The sequence below is a fragment of the Haliaeetus leucocephalus genome, unplaced genomic scaffold (genome assembly GCF_000737465.1).
Source record: "Haliaeetus leucocephalus isolate CR32 unplaced genomic scaffold, Haliaeetus_leucocephalus-4.0 Scaffold1, whole genome shotgun sequence".
NCBI lineage: Eukaryota > Metazoa > Chordata > Aves > Accipitriformes > Accipitridae > Haliaeetus > Haliaeetus leucocephalus.
The window spans coordinates 22,275,732-22,292,845 of NW_010972437.1; the positions used below are offsets into that span (position 1 = coordinate 22,275,732).

Below are 17,114 nucleotides of genomic sequence, written 5' to 3' on the forward strand. Positions count from 1 at the left end.
AAGGAGGTTTTTAAGTGTTTGTTCATGTCCTTTCTGTAATGGAATTATTTCTGGAGGACAATGCTTTATGAGTTTAATTACTGCAAGTTGCTTTCTAGTCACTAAACTCCCATTCTTTTGTATTGCAGTTCTTAAATCCACTTCTTATTCTTGTCTTCATCCCAATTTTTGACCTTGGGCTCTACCCCCTGATAAACATGTGCAAATTTAATTTCACGTAAGTACTTGGGGATAATGCAGATGCCTCAGTGCTTTTTCTTTTGCAGCAAGTGTGCAGAATAGCTTTTGAGGAGGAGAAACACGAATTTCCATTCACCCTTCCCAGTACTTGCCTTTAATTCAGCCCCAAGAGGCAACATCACCCTCTTCCATAGGCCCTGGAAATTCCAGAGGGGAAAATTCAGTGATATTGGATTCTGCTCTGTACAGATTTTCCCTGAAAGTAGATATGAACTGTCCTTTGAATTTGGTCAACATGTTCTTCACCTTATCTCCTGTATCACCCCTAAATAATTTCCACCTTGAAAGGTCCCCATAGGGCTAAATTCACCATCCCATGTGGGCTATATGTGGTGTTGTGAAAGCAGATTCCACACTAGGATCTGAACCAGTGAGTACATAAGGGAATTTCCATATGGCCCAAGCATTTTATCCCTAGTCTATTTTAGCAAAAAGTGCACTGTAATAGGAGCAGACCTCCAGGTTGGCTCTGAGGCGCACTTTATGCATTTTGGGGGATTTTACTTTGGAGTGTCTGTAGTCTGCCTATGTGGACTGATGCTGTTTAGCAGTGGGAGTATGTTATGTGTGCTCATGGCGTGCCTCTGCCAGTGCAGTTTCAGCTGAAAGGAACCTCGTTTCCATGCTCCAGCACCACATCTCAACATGAACCACAGTGTGGGAAGGGGCGATGAGTGGGAGATTGGCTTAAAAAGCGTGTTCCTAATCCAAACTAAAATGCTGGATAGACAAAAGCACATAAAATGGGGATGGAAGGAGCCTCTGAAGCCCACCCCTTCACCCTGCTGATCCTTTCCCATCATGCTGAATTACCTGCACCTAAAGACATCAAAGACATTGTCCAGCCCTGCAAAATGGTGCCCTTTGGAGGACACACATGGGAAGCTGTGCTTCCCCATGCTACCTCAGTGTGAGCCCATGCCCTGGACTGAGCCCCGACTTGACAGAAAACCTCCTGCCTGATGACCAGTTGACAGAGTAGTTGACTCAGCAGCACAAACTCACGCACCACTCGGGACTGAATGCCATGCTGTTTCTGTCCCCTGGATGCAGGGTACTAACAGGCTCCTATCCAGTTTGGCTGTAGAAGTGGCTGTGGAAACAGTGTAGCATGCAGGGTGTTAGCCTATGTGGCTGCAGAAGTTTGTGCTACAAAATCCCAATGCAGCGTTGAAGATCAAACCCGTTTTTTGTATTACAAGATATGCAAGCAGTAAATATTTTCTTGTCCCAGGGCATGTAACTGAGAGACAGAATTTAGGTTCTTAATGTGGATTTCCCATAGCCCAGTCAATCTGGAATGTGAATCCAGACCATTACAAAGAGTGGAGACCACTGAATCTCAAACCAGATTGATTTCAAATCTTAACAACTCAAAGTTTGGACCTGCCATTCTGGACCTATTTTATTCTGCTTTATATCAGATTGTCTCATGTAACTCTGGTAGACTTGTACTAGTTTTGCTCTGAGTTCAGAAGCAAGCTCTTTATTCTCTAGAAATGTAAATGTATTGGCATGAGAAATAACCCAGAATGATGCCACAGATGGTCAGAAACATTGATGACACAAACTACACATTTTTCTGCTCCTCATTCCTGCTGCTAAATAGCATGCTACTTTTCTTCTGCCTTTCCCAAAAGGGACTTGAAGATATATCATTTCTAGTGCTCCTTCCAACATCACAGGTTAACATAATGGCATGAGCTATTCCCACTAGAAGAGCTAGGAACAAGATAATATGAAACTTGCAAGCAAAGACCTTTTTTTCATGGCATATCAGTTTTAATTGGCCTCAGTGCTGGCCTCATACAGAATAACAGAATAGTTTTAAGTTAAATGATTGGCAATTTAAACAGCATGTCATCCCCAGTGCCACCTGTTGGACAGTTTATTACATGGTTTTGGCACATCTTTGGCTCTGAGGAATGGTATTCTACATTTTAAATGACTTTTTTTTCTTAATGGCACCTCTTTCATTTGCTCCATAGACCTATTAGGAAAATGGCAACAGGTATGATCCTTGCAGGAATGGCGTTTGGACTTGCAGCTGTTGTAGAACTCAAAATAAATGTAAGTATAGCATAAGGGATTCCTCAGAAATACTTTCTTTCCCTGGGGTGCTTTTATTGATGCCTGTTAGATAATCCTTTTAACCATCATCTTCCTTGATCATAACTTTTAATGTGTTCTTTACAATTAAGCATACTGATCCAGTTGCTAATGATAATTCTTACTTTGTCTACCTTTCCCTCTCTTTGTCTCTGTCTCTTTCTAGTCTTTGCAGTTTTGCTGTGCTGGTCATCTGTATTGGTCTATATTCTAGATTTCCATCGTCAAAGTGCTTGACAGACATCTAGTTAATGCTAGTGATTAATTCCCAAAAGGTAGTCTGTTCTCTTTCCTATTTCTTGCTGTAGCTTGCCTATATTTTACTGGTTTGTTGTTGGTTTTTTTTAAATTTTTTTTTCTCTGTGTGTGTGTGTGTGTTGGTTTTGGGTTTTTAATTTAATTACTTTCCTACTTTAGGGTGGGGATGTGGTTTTTTACAAGCCAAATTGTTTCTCCAGTGAGGGAGGTAAATGCAGTCATTTCTGTAGTCAAAGGCATCAGGGACTGCCAGGCATCCCCAGACAGGATGGCAGCAAATCTCTTGTAAATTCGATGTTAGCCCCTGCAGATCTCTGCCATTTGTTTCTGGCCCGTGACCAGCCTTGTGCAGACTTTGGCTAACCTTTGTCTCACAAATGTTACTATAGGATTAATTTTTAAAGCTTCCATGTATACTTAAAATGTTCTGTTAGAGTGGCTGGCACACAGCCCTGGATTAACATCTGCTGGTTCCTCAGGTGAATCCACTGACAAGTCCCCCACTGAAATGAGACTTTGTGGGTTCAGGTCGTCTTTCTGGTCTCTTTACATGAGCAAAGAAACGCTCTCATTGCCACCACCAGCAGCTCTGGCCGAGCACTGAAAGTCTGCTGTGGCTGTGGCTGACTTCTCCAGGCAGAGGCAAGGCGAGTTAGAGGTTCCCCCTGCCTGTGCATGGAAATTTTACCCTGAAGGCCACTAAAAGCTCTGGCAAAGAGGGGGATCGGATGGCCCACCTTGGCTTGGCTCTGGGTTGCAAAGGTGAAAAGCCATAGTAATGGAATTTGCTGGATAACACTAACAGGCTTGTTGGTCCAGAGCAGCATATGGGTACAGGGAAATCAGTGTCGCCCTATCACTCTGACAGTATGTCTCCCCACTGAGTTATGTTCAAATTGCCCTGCCTGCAATACCCAAATTACAGGATGAGATAGAAAAAAATTAATGTCTCTGAAGCATTGCTGGCAGCTACTTGAAAATAAAGTGAGAAAAAAAGAGATTTTTTTTTTTTTAAAAAAAACCCCTCTTTTTAGATCTGCAGGTAGTACAAGGCTGATATTGATTGATGTGTTCTTTCTAGGAAATGATTCCTGACAGAAAGAGATACTTCTGTGCTGAAGGCATCATCTTTCCTTTCTCAGAAAACTGGGAATAAGATCTATCCAGTCAGCAGTTAGATAGCATGGTGTCATGTGATGCAAAAGCACCGATTACAGACATGGAGCTGGACTGGGATTTTCAAAACTGCTTAGCTTCTGGCCTAATTCTTTTCCCAGTCACTGACTGTAGTGGGAAATAATTATTCTGGTCACTGCTTTTGAAAGCTAAGCACGATTTTTTCCAGTTTGATATGGCAGTTGGTTAAATCCAGGCACTAGGGAGCTGTATAATGAAAGCAATGACATTGTTCTACCTACCCAGCAGTTGTGTAGCTTGTACGCTTAGCAGTGTGAAGAGCAGGTTTTGGGAGGAATGATAGGTTGGCTATTGAGCTACTATGAGGAAACCTCCCTAAATAAGATTTATGTTCAGTTTTCTCTCAGTGCAACTTCTGATGAGGAAGGGATGGAAAAGTGTCATTACAGAGAGGAAGAGTATTATGGCTAAAAATGAAGAGATATTAAAGTGCTAATAAAGCATACAGATGGCACTTAAAGCCTTTTACTTTAATTAGGAAACCGATATGCCTCAACTTGTCCCAGAAGAAAGTTTAATTCGGGTCCTGAATTTGGCAAAGAACCCTGTTCAAGTGACAATCCAAGACCGGGACCTATTTCAGCAGCCTGTGGAGGCTTTTCAGGTAAGCATATATGTGGGGCTGGAAGGCCTGACTTGTGTCCCGTCGAAGAAACGGTGGCTTTTTTTCAGGCATTTTCTAATAAAGCCCACAGATGCTAGAGCTTGTTCTCCTCCAATGCCTTCGAAGTGCATGGGAACAGTTTTAAAAATGGAGCATATTATCTCTGTTGATGAGACAGAAATGGAAAGTTTGGAGACATATTTCCATGGCAAAGGAGGAAATGGCTAAATACATTCACCTGTAATTAGGAATAAAGGATAATTTTCCTGATATGAGCATGTAGGACATTCAGCTCGCATCTCTCAGTGCTCACACCAGGAATTGCTGCTGGGATCTGGATGGCATTTGAACAGTTTTTACCTGCAAAGGAGGAAAGAAATGGGAAGGCAGTTCACTGGGCATGGGCACTGGGTTGTTTCGTATTTCAGCTTCCAGATTACTTTACAGGTCAGGGTGGTTTGGGACTCAGTCCAGTAGTCCGTTGGCCACCAGCAGCCTGCCATGTTTTAGGTGTGGTCCCATTGGGGCAGAACCAGGCCAGGAGAAAGGGTAGCTGTGTGGACAGAAGGTGTTCCCTGACCTTAGGGTTGCATCCAACAAGGGAAGGTACTCTAAGCTCTGGCTTGACCGCCCAAAGCCTATAGGTCAACATAGGTCCTTTGCTGTAGAAGACAGCTCTGACTTTTAACCTCTCTTTACAGGTTCCCTTGAAGAGACGATAGGGTTTCACTTGGTGGGAAGAGCCAGGTCCTTTCTCATTTGAAGGAAGTGTAACCAAGTTTGTTTTTTTTCCACAGAACCCAGCTGAGTACTCAAAATTAATATTGAATGGAGAGCAACAGAGCCTTCGCTTCACCCTGCAACATCAAGGATTGTCTCTTGCTTTTAACTACACTGTGAAGGAAAAATCAGTATACAGCTTAATTGTTTTTGAGGTGGAAGGAAGCCTATCAAGCCGCTTAGTGAGTGTGGGAGTGAAGTGTAAATACAGTATTAATTCAATGGCTGTGATGATACAATGGGGTAATAGGCTCATTAATTCATTTGCTCAGTTGCAATGTCTGTCTGATTGCTCTCAGATGCTCTAAACCTGACTTCTTAGCTAGCGGCACTGGATCTGTATGTGTTTCTGCTGGTTGATTAATAGAGCCGTTATGGCATCTGAGAGTTTCTGGGCACACTTTAATCCAGTGAATGCTGCAGTGGGAGAGCAGAGTCATGCCTGCTAAGGAGCAGAGCTTGAGAAAGCTGAGGAAACAGAGAGCCAGAGATTTTCCCCCAAAGATGGTTCTATAAAGCAAAGATGTTAAAGAGGCTCTAGGGCTGGGCACGGAATAATAGCATCAGAGGAATGATTCTGGGTTTAGTTATTGCAAGTGTTTAGTGAAAATGCACAGAAGGCCCATTTGTTTTGCTGAACAGAATAAATGATTAAGCTCATTTCAGGCTCTGCAGCAGAGCCGGCTGCATTTGGACTTTTGTGTATTGCTGCAACTATCAGAGAGAGGCATATGGGATGTATAGGGCCAGATTCTGATATCTTTTATGTGTAGCTATATCCTAAGAAGCTCTCTTGAAATGAATGGTGTTATTGCACATTGTGGCAGGTTTGCAAATGCCATCAGAATCTGTCCTCATGCTAAAATATCAATTCTCTTTGCAGTTCCTCCACCTCCTACCTTGCAGGGTTGCCACAGCAAGCGTTCAGTATTGTAAAGTGGAAATCACACAACTGTTTTTAAAAATGAGGAGTTTTAAGAATTTATTTTCTCCTAACATTGGGGTTTTTTGCTGCTTTATGGTTTAGAGCCCGGGGCTTATTATCACACAATGTTGTTAAGTTTTCTTGTGACCCTGATGACTGTATGCTCTTACCTTAAGAAATGGATACTCATACAGTGATTTTCTTACAGTCCTTAAGAAGTGAAAGCCTGTGATAGGCTGGAGCAAAGCAATCTCTGAGCTTCAGTACATCTGTGTTCTGCCCTAGCTATCTAGCCTGTGCTTAATTTAATGCCCACCCTGGCACGGGCAGGCTCCCGTGCACTGGGGAACAGCCATGCTGTTGGGTGATGCTATTGACCTGTCATTCTCAGCTCTAGATAAGGGAGGTGTGGGAGACAGTGTGGTAAATGATCCTCACTTTTCCAGCATTGCAACGCAATGAAGGCAATGCCAGCATCGCTGCTGTGTTGCAGGGCTTGCCCTGGGGTAGCCATGGCCCACGCCAGCCTCCCTCGCTGCTGGGTTTGGCCCCCTCGCTCACGTGGGGATGCTTTCCTGGAAGGATCCAATCTGAAATTGGTTTCTTCTCCTTTGTGGGCTGTTGTGTAGGCAGGAAATGAATTTGAGAGCTCTGGGGATCATTGATGAAAGCGAGTAATAATTTGGCTGGCCTGTCTGCAACGAACTAGAGTGTTAATCCCCATGTGTCTCCCATGGAAAAAAATGATGTTGTTGTTTGTTATTTATTGCTCTGACATTTATTTTTCACTGTGGCTATTTATTATCTAGGGCATACATTATTTGTAGGTCAGCATATTACACTGAAGTACAATAGACGTTTTATAGGTATACTGAAATTCTGGATCCTTGGTCTCAGAAGCTCAGTGTTTAACATCAGGAAGAAAGTGTGGAGAAAGGGCTAGCAAATGTTGAGAGAAAGCCAGTTTCTGAAAGTAGATTCAGTCCCTTTTGGCTTGCCTGGGTTCTGTCTGTGGGCAGTGCAAACTGAAATTGCCCTGCCAGCTTAAATGGACATGGCACAGCTGTGGATTTCTACCAGCCAAGAACCTTGCTCTGTATTCTTTTTGTATGACATACAATCTTCAGGGCAGGGTTGTGCCTTACTGTCTTTTTTCAGCGTTGTACACCAAATAGGCTCTCCTCAAATGAATGTAGATCATGTTAACTATTGAGCTGATGCTCTAGCTGTGATCTCCAGGAGAGGCACTCTCACTTCTCAGTGTGCTCAACCAGGTGGCCAATTCAGGGATGTGTCTGCAGAGACTGTGAGTGCAAACAAGCTCAGTGCATCTTGGTCTCTCCTGCTCTCTGCCTGCACCACACAACAGTTTAATCTCTTGAGTATTGAGGATCAGGGAAAATATGAGTGATACATGATGATCAGAATCCTAGTGGATCCTCTTGGCTTTAAGCTTCTGTTAAGTCTATGAGTATGCCAAGAATCAAGGTCTGAAGGTTAGGTGGTTGCAGGTTTTATAGGAGTAAGGCACGCATGTCTAATTGTAACTAATCATTGAAAGAGGCTAATGTGGATCATGCTCTCTTGCTATCTTCAGATCAAGACAAATACTTTTTTGAAGGGTGTTACATGCCTCAGTAGAAGGGTGACTGGCTGAAACTCTGTAGCCTTTGTTACACAGGAGATGAGGAAAAAAAAGGTATGATATCATCTTAAGCCCTTGGTGGAGCTGAAATTTTGCTGTTGGCTTCATTGCACCAGGACTTCACTTCTGTGGCCTAATGTAAAGCTTATGTGAGAGTCCAGCTGATTTCCATGGGCTTTGCAACACATGTGTAACTCCACAGACACTAGTATTTTCTGCTACACATTGTTATAAGACAGCATTAATAAATTTGTTTGATTTTTTTTTTCTTCCCCTCTTTAGATTACAGACTTGGAAGCAAAGCCAGAAAACGGTTTGGCAGCTGTTAGGTAGGAATAACATTTTTTTGAGGATTTGGAGGTGGTGGGGTGAGGGAGACTGCTTTTGTCTAGTGCAAACATAACCCAGATGTTCTCAGGTTGGAATCTAGTCCATACTTCTCGTGCAAGACTCAGGTGTCAGCTGCGGAGGCTTGACAGCGTGTCATCTCCCACACTTGCCATGCAGAGCTGAGCATTATTGCTGCTTACTGCCTAGGATAGTCTGGGCTGAGATGGCAACATAAAAGATCTCCTTTGGAAGAATGGTAAATTCATCTCACTGCATCCCAGTTCTTTGGGAAAGAACAGAAAGAAGCAATCTGGAAAGGAGCCATTGCCATTTGTCCTCTGCGAACTGGCCAACCCATGACGTTCATTTATCTCACCCAACCTCATGCACAAATGCCTGCTAAATTGGTTACAGCAACAATTTTACATCCTTGTAAACAATTTAGCTGGGCATTTGGCTCTGCGTAAGCAGCTAGTCTACTTTCCTAATTTGAGCTAGTCCATGAACAGTCCTGTGCGGGTCTGTGCTGAGATGCCATCTCATTGAGGTCACAGTTACCTCCAGCACCACTTTACCAGACTTATGTGAGGCTGCTGAGATGCAGAAGAAGCAGATTTGCCAAAAAAAAAAAAAACCCTCAAAAACTTTAGATAGTATAAAACAACGTCCAACTCCCTTATCTGAAAGCCTCTGATGACAGTGCAGGACAGCAGTATCTCTTCATAGCCCTGCACTTGTGAAGGCTTCTACTGACTAAACACCACCTTGAAGCCTTGATTAATACCTGCGGTCAGCAATGTTTTATATTTTCCTGTGAACATTTTTGACAAAATCCCAAAGTTTTCCCTTCAACAACTTGTGAAGAGGTTTCACTAGGAAGAAACTATTTTTCCACTAAAAAGTTACTTTTGCTAAGCACCCCCATTTTAAGAACTGAAACACAAAATATTTTAAAACATAGTCAGATCAAATGAAAAGTCTTTGGTTTTGCTAACAATTTTTCAGTTGTCAAAAGGAAGCTGTCTTTTGTATGTGAAAAAGCATTTAAATACTGGGTGGCAAAAACCCAAACCTGAACATTCCCATGAAAGTTTTGGGTTTCATGAAAATACCTTATTTTTCTAGAAAACTCTTTCCCACTGGTAGAAACTCCTTGGAAAGTATGCCAGCATGGTGCACACGTTCATCAAGACACCCAACGTTATAGTTTCCTTGAGTGGGCTGGGGCTCTGTCCTCTCAAACAGCCATGGAAAATCTTTGAAGGTCTTTGAGAAGAGATTGCCTCGAAGTCCTAACCCACAAAAAGTGAGGGTCACTTTTCACAGGAGAGAGGGTAAGAGGGTAAAATTACACAGCAGGGAAAACTAATCTTATATTGAAAAACTGGGCAACAAATCAGGCGAATATTTTGGTAGCTTTCAGGAGAGGCTGTCGTAACCCTATGGAGTTACAGAACACTTTGGGAGAGAGAGCACACTTCTTCTAAGGTGTCTGATATTATGCTTCTCCTACCCTGTCTGACAACCCAATGAAATATGCTTTCTTTGCAGATTCATTAATGGTTTGAGCCAAGATGTCAACGTCAGCATTGACAGCAAACGGTTCATTGCTGTTCAGAAAAACTACAGCGCTTCTGAGTACTCACTGCTAGAGAGGGACAAGTAAGTTTCCCTTGCTGTGCTGAAGGTTCTTGCTGAGGTCTTTCCTTGGATACAGTGAGGCTTTTCTTGGGCAAATAGCAAAACCTTCTTTGCTGTTGTCTTGGCATTTGGTTGTGGGGGCAGATGTTTGTAAAAAAGCAGAATTACCGGCTCTGCACAGAGCAGGTGCTCCGGGCCACTCATGTGTGTGCAGAAGCGCCACACATTTAGTCTGCAAAGTGTCCAAGCCAAAGGACAGCAAATCAGTATCTCTGTGTGTAATATGCAGTTGAATAGATTCAGCCTCCAAACAGTGTCTGGGATAGCTCCTTTCCCATGGCTGTTACTGCTTTGGTAAGATGATATCAGTAGGGACAAAACTTGGTAACTTTAATCCCATGACATGAATATAATGAGATCCTAATTTAGGCCATAATCCGAGTTTTCTCAGTGTCAGGTCAGGGAAATTTTGGAAACCCAAAAAGCCTTTTGAAGAAGTCCAGATACACTTACTTAACTTTCTCTGAGCTTTTATTCACATTATATGGGGGCCTGAAGGGAACAGACTGGCTATTCCTGTGCATCTGTCAGCAGACTAAGGTGGGGCATGGTGAAGTCCCCTCTGCCATTTGATGCCTGCTCTATTTGATATTCTCTTAGGCCCAAGCAATTAGTGTTAGGGTGCTCTCAGGGAAAGGCCAATTCATATTCCACACTACAAAGCATTGGTATGTGGGCTGGTAACATCAAGTAACATTAAATGGCTTTGCAGGCTGGGCTTGTTACACAGGGGCTCCATATGGCCTTGGTTTGGCAGCATTGGAGTTGGCTCTTGTAGGGTATTTCTGGCATTTGCAATGTTTCAAAACTAGCTTCGTGGCTTTTCTCTGCATCAGCTCCATCCAAAATATTTATTGCTCCAATTTAGTAGGATGCAGCAGCCATTGTGGCAATGCTGCTGAGCCTCTGTGCCGTCTCACACATCCAAAATCAGAAGAACAAATATGAAGCCTAATTTGCCTTACTGAAAGGAAACAAAGTGGCTTGTGGGTGCATAATTCTGATATCCTGAAGGCTGCTTGAGCCTGGCTAACTTGGTTGGCCCACAGTTCCTGAAGGAGTGGAGAAAAGTTTGGAAGGAAAATAAATGTGGGGGGTGGGGACGGCGAAATCAGTGCTGGGAAGAAGCAGAAACCATTAAAAAATGTTAGCAATAGCCCAGGTCATTAGGTGAACTCCAGTCAGTGCCTAAGTGTTTCTGGAAGGAAAAGATGACAAGAACTCTAGTGATTGTCTGACATAAACATTACTGCAGCTTTACTTCATACACCCTCCCTACTCTATTGAAGGGGCATGTTTGATAGCTCTGCTCTGTGCTCTTTGTCTGTGGGACTAACTGGGAAATACTGTACTTCGTCATTGTATCTAGATATAATAATGGAAAATGCATAACTGAAATGGGAGAATTCACCCTGGAGCTAGGGCTGCTCGACTTCGGTGCGTCATACACCATTGTGATAACTAACGTAAGTGTCCCTGTGACGGTAACGAGCTCCTTCTGTTCTAGTCTTTGGCAGTGCTTTTGTTCTTATGTTTGTGACTCTCACTTGCTTTCTCCACCCTGCAAGACCTGGGCAGTAGCCGTCTGAAGGCAGTCCATTAGAAAAGGGTTAGCAAAAAGTTTTGGCGCCTACATAAGCAAGGTGGGTGGGTACTCATTCCACCTTACACTGTGATCTTGTCAGATCTCATGGGTTAAACAAGAAGATCTTTTCCTTGATGCAAGTCCTCCATGGAAAATCATGTGATCTGAGGTTCATGCTGGTCTTGTGCCATCCTTGTTCAGTTAACGTTGACCCAGTGCGCTGCAAAGAGCTATTACAGTCTGCCAAGAGTGACTCTGCTTGTGTTCTTTAAAATACTGGACCTGGTGGTACACACACCTGAAAAACTCTGCAGAAACAGTCTGCTGTATCCTCATGTTTAACTTACTGATCTAAAGGCTGATCTTCCGAGACCTGTGGATTATGCATGGGGGGGGAAGAGGGATGGTGTTGAGGGAGGAGGTTGGTGAGATGACTGTGCATCTGTTTTTCCTCCTCTCACTGTCTGTACAGCTCGTTTGGAGCCTAGTGTAAAGTCAAGGCATGGTTCTCTGAACAACCTAGCCCTGATGTGGCATGAGCGCTGCTGAGAGGGTGGATTCCTTTCCCTGCCTGCCAGCCTCTTAGGCATGCTGCTCCAACACTGGTCCAGCTGGCAGGAGCCACGGAGATGAACGTGATCAGCTTAGTTCCCATTTTAACCTTTCCACTGCACAGGCACACAGACAAACCAGGTCTGACAGGACACACTTCTAAGCTTCCCTCTGAGACTTTGACTACTGTGTTGTGATGAGCAGAGCAAAGTGCTGTCAGCTACTCCCTGGCAGTAACATCTCCCTGTTGGGCAATTAATGGGAGCTGTTCACGTCTGCAGAGTCCAAATGCGTAGGGGGAAAAATATAGCTGCAAAGCACCTGGCATTTTTTTTAAACTCCGGTAGCTGGAGTGGGATGCACAGTCCTGGAAGGGAATGGGCAGATGCTGCCATCTGTGAATGCAGAGATTTATGTACATAAAACACATACACACTTGAAGTAATGTTGGCCAGACCCATCCTCCATGGCTGCAAGCCTCTTTCACCAGATGAGAAACCAAATAGAGAAGTTGCATGAAGAATATTACACTAAGAATATTGCCCCAGAGCCTCTGGTAATGCAACTGCGTCAGGGCCAGTTGAGATAGGTATGTCCCATATCCCTGTGGGCAAGGATTCCAGTTTGTTGTCCCATCTGCAAAAGTCCCTGCTGTAGCCATGGCTGCTTGGGGGTGGCTCTGTGCCTCAGCCCCTCAGCCCTTCTGGACTCTGTGCTAGTCTTTTAATCTTTTTGACCCTCTGTTTTTCCATCTCTCTCCCTGTGGTTTCCTTCTTCTGTAGAGAGTTAGTTTGCTCCAGGCCAAGATAATTTTTAATTATTGCAGTGATTTGTACTGAGCCCTGCTCCTTTGCCAGGAGTGCTATATAGAAGAACCAAGAATGCAATATATTAGTCTGCTAATGTGGCTGAACTATGATACTTAAATCATGGGGATGCTGCCTTCTACCCAGCCTTCCTCAGTGTGCAGTTATAGTATGGTGCTTCTGACATTTCTTTATGGGCTAAAGAGCAATGCACAGCTCTCCTCTCACCCTTTTAGCCTGCTAAAATACAGTCTCTTGATTTGCCTCCCTGTATAGTGATTAAGTACATCTCGTAAACATCCCTTGTATTTTCCGAAGTACTCTCCTTAAACACGGGGTTTTCTGCCTGAAGTCATTTCAGCCTAGTGTTTTCCTAGCTACTTAGTCAAATCTCTCTCTGCCTCTGGGCATCTGTGCATCAGAGACAGTATTAATTACACCTGCGAAAGCAAACAAAAAGAATGATGAATACAGCTACCGTAACTATCTGAATACATCTGATATGAGGCAGTCTCTGCCACTCTTGGTGTTCCTGAACTGGATTTGTTTGGATATCACTGTTATAGTAGGGGATTTGTACAGTGCTGATGAAATGGGAGCAGTGGCCACATGGCTGCAATGAGCATTTATCCTCTTGTTCTGTTCTGGCCCTGGGGACAGCAGCGGGTCACAGGCCCTGCACAAGTACCACACAGGCTTTTCCCAGCCCCACTACAGAAGGCAACTTGTTGGTTTGCAATAACTCATGCGACTCTTGCAGCACATGAATGAGCTGGGATGCTTCCATCCTCTACCCTGTGCAGTAGGAGTCAGCCCGTTCCCAACAGGCTTGGAAGTGGCAGGGGTCAGACCCAGAGTTTTGCTTCCAGGGCAGAGCTTTGCTTCCACCTTTACTTAAAACTTGACTTTGGTAAAGTTGGTATTGGAGTCCAGGCTAAGAAGGATCTGATCTTTGAGCAGCTAATCAATGTGCCTTTATTTTCCTGCTAGGTTTCTGGAGGTGATGTTAAGACATGGAAGTCGGAAGACATCAAAGCCAACAATGTCCATATGGCTTGGCAGTTACCACAATACTTATTAATATCTGCTGGGGAGGTGATGTTCTCCATTACAGGTCTGGCCTTCTCCTATTCTCAGGTACTCCACTTAAAGATTAGACTTTAGATTAGGCTTACAATTAGACTTCAGGATGTATTCCTGCATCTGTCATTGACTTGTAATATGTCCTCTGGCATGATGCTTACTGACAATGTTATCTGTGGTTCAGCTAGAAGTGGGATTATAACACAGCTTGCTGGGTGCCCTCAAGCTAAATTAATTCATACTCTGAAGATACCTGTGCTCAATTTTATTTAGGAAACTCCTTTTCTGGTAAAGCTGAGAACATAGAACAGAACTGGATAGAAGCTTATTTTAATGCGAAAGCTCTGAATACAGTAATACCAGGTTTTTCTCCCGGTGAAATAGTTTGTGGTACATATTTTCCAGTGATAAAAAGGCAAAGGTACCTCAAGGACTACAGGGTGGCATGGGGGCTTGGAACCTGCTTTAAGCTGAGAGACTGAAGGGGTCTAAGCCTACACGAGTCTGTAACAAGGGAGCAAGAGGTAACGAGTGTGCAAGGGATGATTTGATTGTTGTCTGGGGAGAAGGTTTATGAAAAGAGGGGACTGAGACATTACAAGATCAAAAAGCTGAAGCTACTCAAATTTATCCTTGGAGTAAAGTGCAGATGTTTATTAATATAAACCAGTGGGGCAATCTGTCATGAGATCTGGAAAATTTGTCATCAGTGGGAAGTTTAACATCAAGATCCAGTCTCTTTTCCAAAGGTGTGCAGCCACATGGCACCAGACTCCAAGCTGCAGGGCTTTTTGTGTGGCTCCCTGAAGTTCCTGATCGTACAATTTCAGACGATGCAGGTTGGGGATGATCAGGATCCAGCTCTGCAACCACAGCATCTCCTCTTTCTTCATGTGTCCTCCTGGAGGACATGTTTTGAAAACTCCTTGTATGCAGCTGTTGAAATTAACTACGGAGGAGTCTGTGCAGAGGAAATTCCACCATCTCCTCCTAGGCTGAGCCTGGTGAAACCTACACCGGGCAGGACATCACAGGGTAAACCAGGGCAGAAGGGCACAGCGTGTTACCTACTGACCAGGCCCTTCTCTTTTCAGTCTCCAGCCAGCATGAAGTCGGTGCTACAGGCAGGCTGGCTGCTCACAGTGGCTGTTGGGAATACCCTTGTGCTCGTTGTTGCACAGGCTGCACCAATGGCACAGGTATGGTTCGGCTCTTAAAACGGAGGTATTGCTTTAAAACAGGCCTGGATAGTGCTTCTGAATGTCCGTGTCCTGGAGCCACAGCTTCTCTGCACAGCCCCAGGCTCCTGCAGTGGTGTGATGGCAGCCTGCACCGAGCTGCCTCCCAGCCAGGGCTCTGCTTTGCCCTCAGCAGTGTTGCCCTCTGGAGAAATGGCTCTCCCTAAGCCTCCCAGTGACGATAAATAATAGTGACCTGCACTACAATAATGTTGCTGGAGCTCAGCTCTAGCCAAGCAGGCTGTGTTTGGGCCTGGAGCCTGGACACAATGCCAGCCACATGTTGCAGTTGCTTAATGAAAGCAGCTTGCCTTCATCCAGCTAGCCCAGTGGGCAGGTAGCATCCTCAAGCATCTAGTTTGGGACTCCTTCAGGGCCAGCTGCCTCTGGCACCCCTGAGATGTCAGGCTTGCATGGGGAGGTTGTGGCACAGAGCTTGTTTAATTCAAGCTATCAGACTTCTGGGCTGATGGCATGAAGGTGTGAAATGGGTCTCATTTCTGGCTGACATGAAACTGCCTCTCCCAAAGGCATCCTGTGGGCAAAAAGTCCAGGCAGGTATGTTCCAGTCAGGACAGATTTGTAAGAAAAGATTTAATGAAACTAGCCCAATCTAAAACTGGTTTGTTTCAAAGTATATCACATATTCACAATTACATAACGGGTACATGAGTTTACCAGAAAACAGGATGAGAAAGTTTCTATTTTGTGAGCAATTTCTGAAGCTAAAAAGTAATTTTCACCCAGCTCTTCAAAAAGCTCTTGGAGGTGCAGAGAAATCCTTTGGACTGAAAGTCTGGGGTCCCCTGACCTGCTGTTCTTTTTTCTTTCCTAGTGGGCTGAATTTGTCTTGTTCACTGTTCTCCTCTTTGCTGTGTGCATTATTTTCTCCATCATGGGATATTTCTATGTCAGTGTGGATCCAGAGGACCTAGAAGAAAAGGAAGAGAAGAGAGAGACCTCAAGCAGAGGAAACATGATTAGTCTCGTTACTCAGAAAACAAAGCTCTAACACATGGGTTGGGATTTTTTTTTTTTTTTAAACACAGTAGATGGGAGGGTAAAAGAAGGGTGGGGACAATGTTATTATATTTTATAGCATTGCAGTCTTTATTACTCAAAATGTAGCCACCTTCTAAATGGGACCAAATAGCCCTCTATATAAACAATGGGGGTCCTGAAATCAGAGCAAAACTCCCTGGGAAAGCTCCCCTGGTACTAAAAGCCCTTATAAGTAAATACATTGTAATTTAAAACCTGCCCATCATTTAAAGCATGCTTTCCTATGATTTTGTTTTAAACATATATTTAGGGCAGCAGGGAGGAAGGGTGGAAGGAATGCCGTATGACAGCAAAATTTGGAGATGTTGGGAGAAAAGAATGAAAACCCAGTATAGGAATTAGGGAAGAATAGATGTTACTGACAGAATTTTTAATGCTATCATCAAGAACTGGAAGTGTTACACAGAATCCCAAAGGATTTCATCATGTAACTCTCCTTATGAGTATTTCACCCTATTATTGCATGTTATGAATGGTCCTGATTTATGACTTTCACCTCCAGGCTCAGAAGTAATAACAGGGAATTAAATTCTGCAGGCTAAAATATTCCCAAAACACTACTGAAGAAGATATGCATGCTACCATCTCTCTGATAGCCATTTTTCCTAGAAGTTTTTAGCAAATGATGGTGTTCTTTGATTAGACATGATTAAAGAATTGGTTTACACTTTCTTATTTCAGAAATCCAGGCAGTTATTTGCCATCTTCCTATATATTAAGCCTTTATTGGGCATTTCCTTTTACAGCACCTGCCACTGCAAGTTAGGATGTGGCTGATTTCTTATCTCATGCTTCAATTATTCCCCACTGGGAGACACGTTGCAGCAGTTTCTATAAAATTCCAGGCATCCTGCAGTGAGTTAAACAAGGATGTGCTTTATCATTTTTTCAGTCTGCAAGAGGAGACCATGGCATAGGAGATTTTTCTTTTTCCTCCCTGTTTTTGTGTCTCTCTACCAAACTTTGGATATAGCTATTTTATCGGAATTGTGATATAAT

General features: G+C 43.7%; 1 protein-coding gene across 1 annotated transcript in view; it reads left to right on the forward strand.

Annotated features, from left to right (window-relative positions):
• Positions 1 to 16,065, forward strand: part of SLC15A2 (solute carrier family 15 (oligopeptide transporter), member 2) — a 39,049-nt gene extending 22,984 nt beyond the window's left edge. The window contains exons 13-22 of the mRNA XM_010568761.1: positions 129 to 217; positions 2,229 to 2,310; positions 4,283 to 4,408; positions 5,206 to 5,370; positions 8,041 to 8,087; positions 9,640 to 9,750; positions 11,159 to 11,255; positions 13,723 to 13,869; positions 14,910 to 15,014; positions 15,889 to 16,065. Of these exons, the coding sequence (XP_010567063.1) occupies positions 129 to 217; positions 2,229 to 2,310; positions 4,283 to 4,408; positions 5,206 to 5,370; positions 8,041 to 8,087; positions 9,640 to 9,750; positions 11,159 to 11,255; positions 13,723 to 13,869; positions 14,910 to 15,014; positions 15,889 to 16,065 (1,146 nt within the window). The remainder of the gene's footprint in view (positions 1 to 128; positions 218 to 2,228; positions 2,311 to 4,282; positions 4,409 to 5,205; positions 5,371 to 8,040; positions 8,088 to 9,639; positions 9,751 to 11,158; positions 11,256 to 13,722; positions 13,870 to 14,909; positions 15,015 to 15,888) is intronic.
• Positions 16,066 to 17,114: the final 1,049 nt, after the last annotated feature.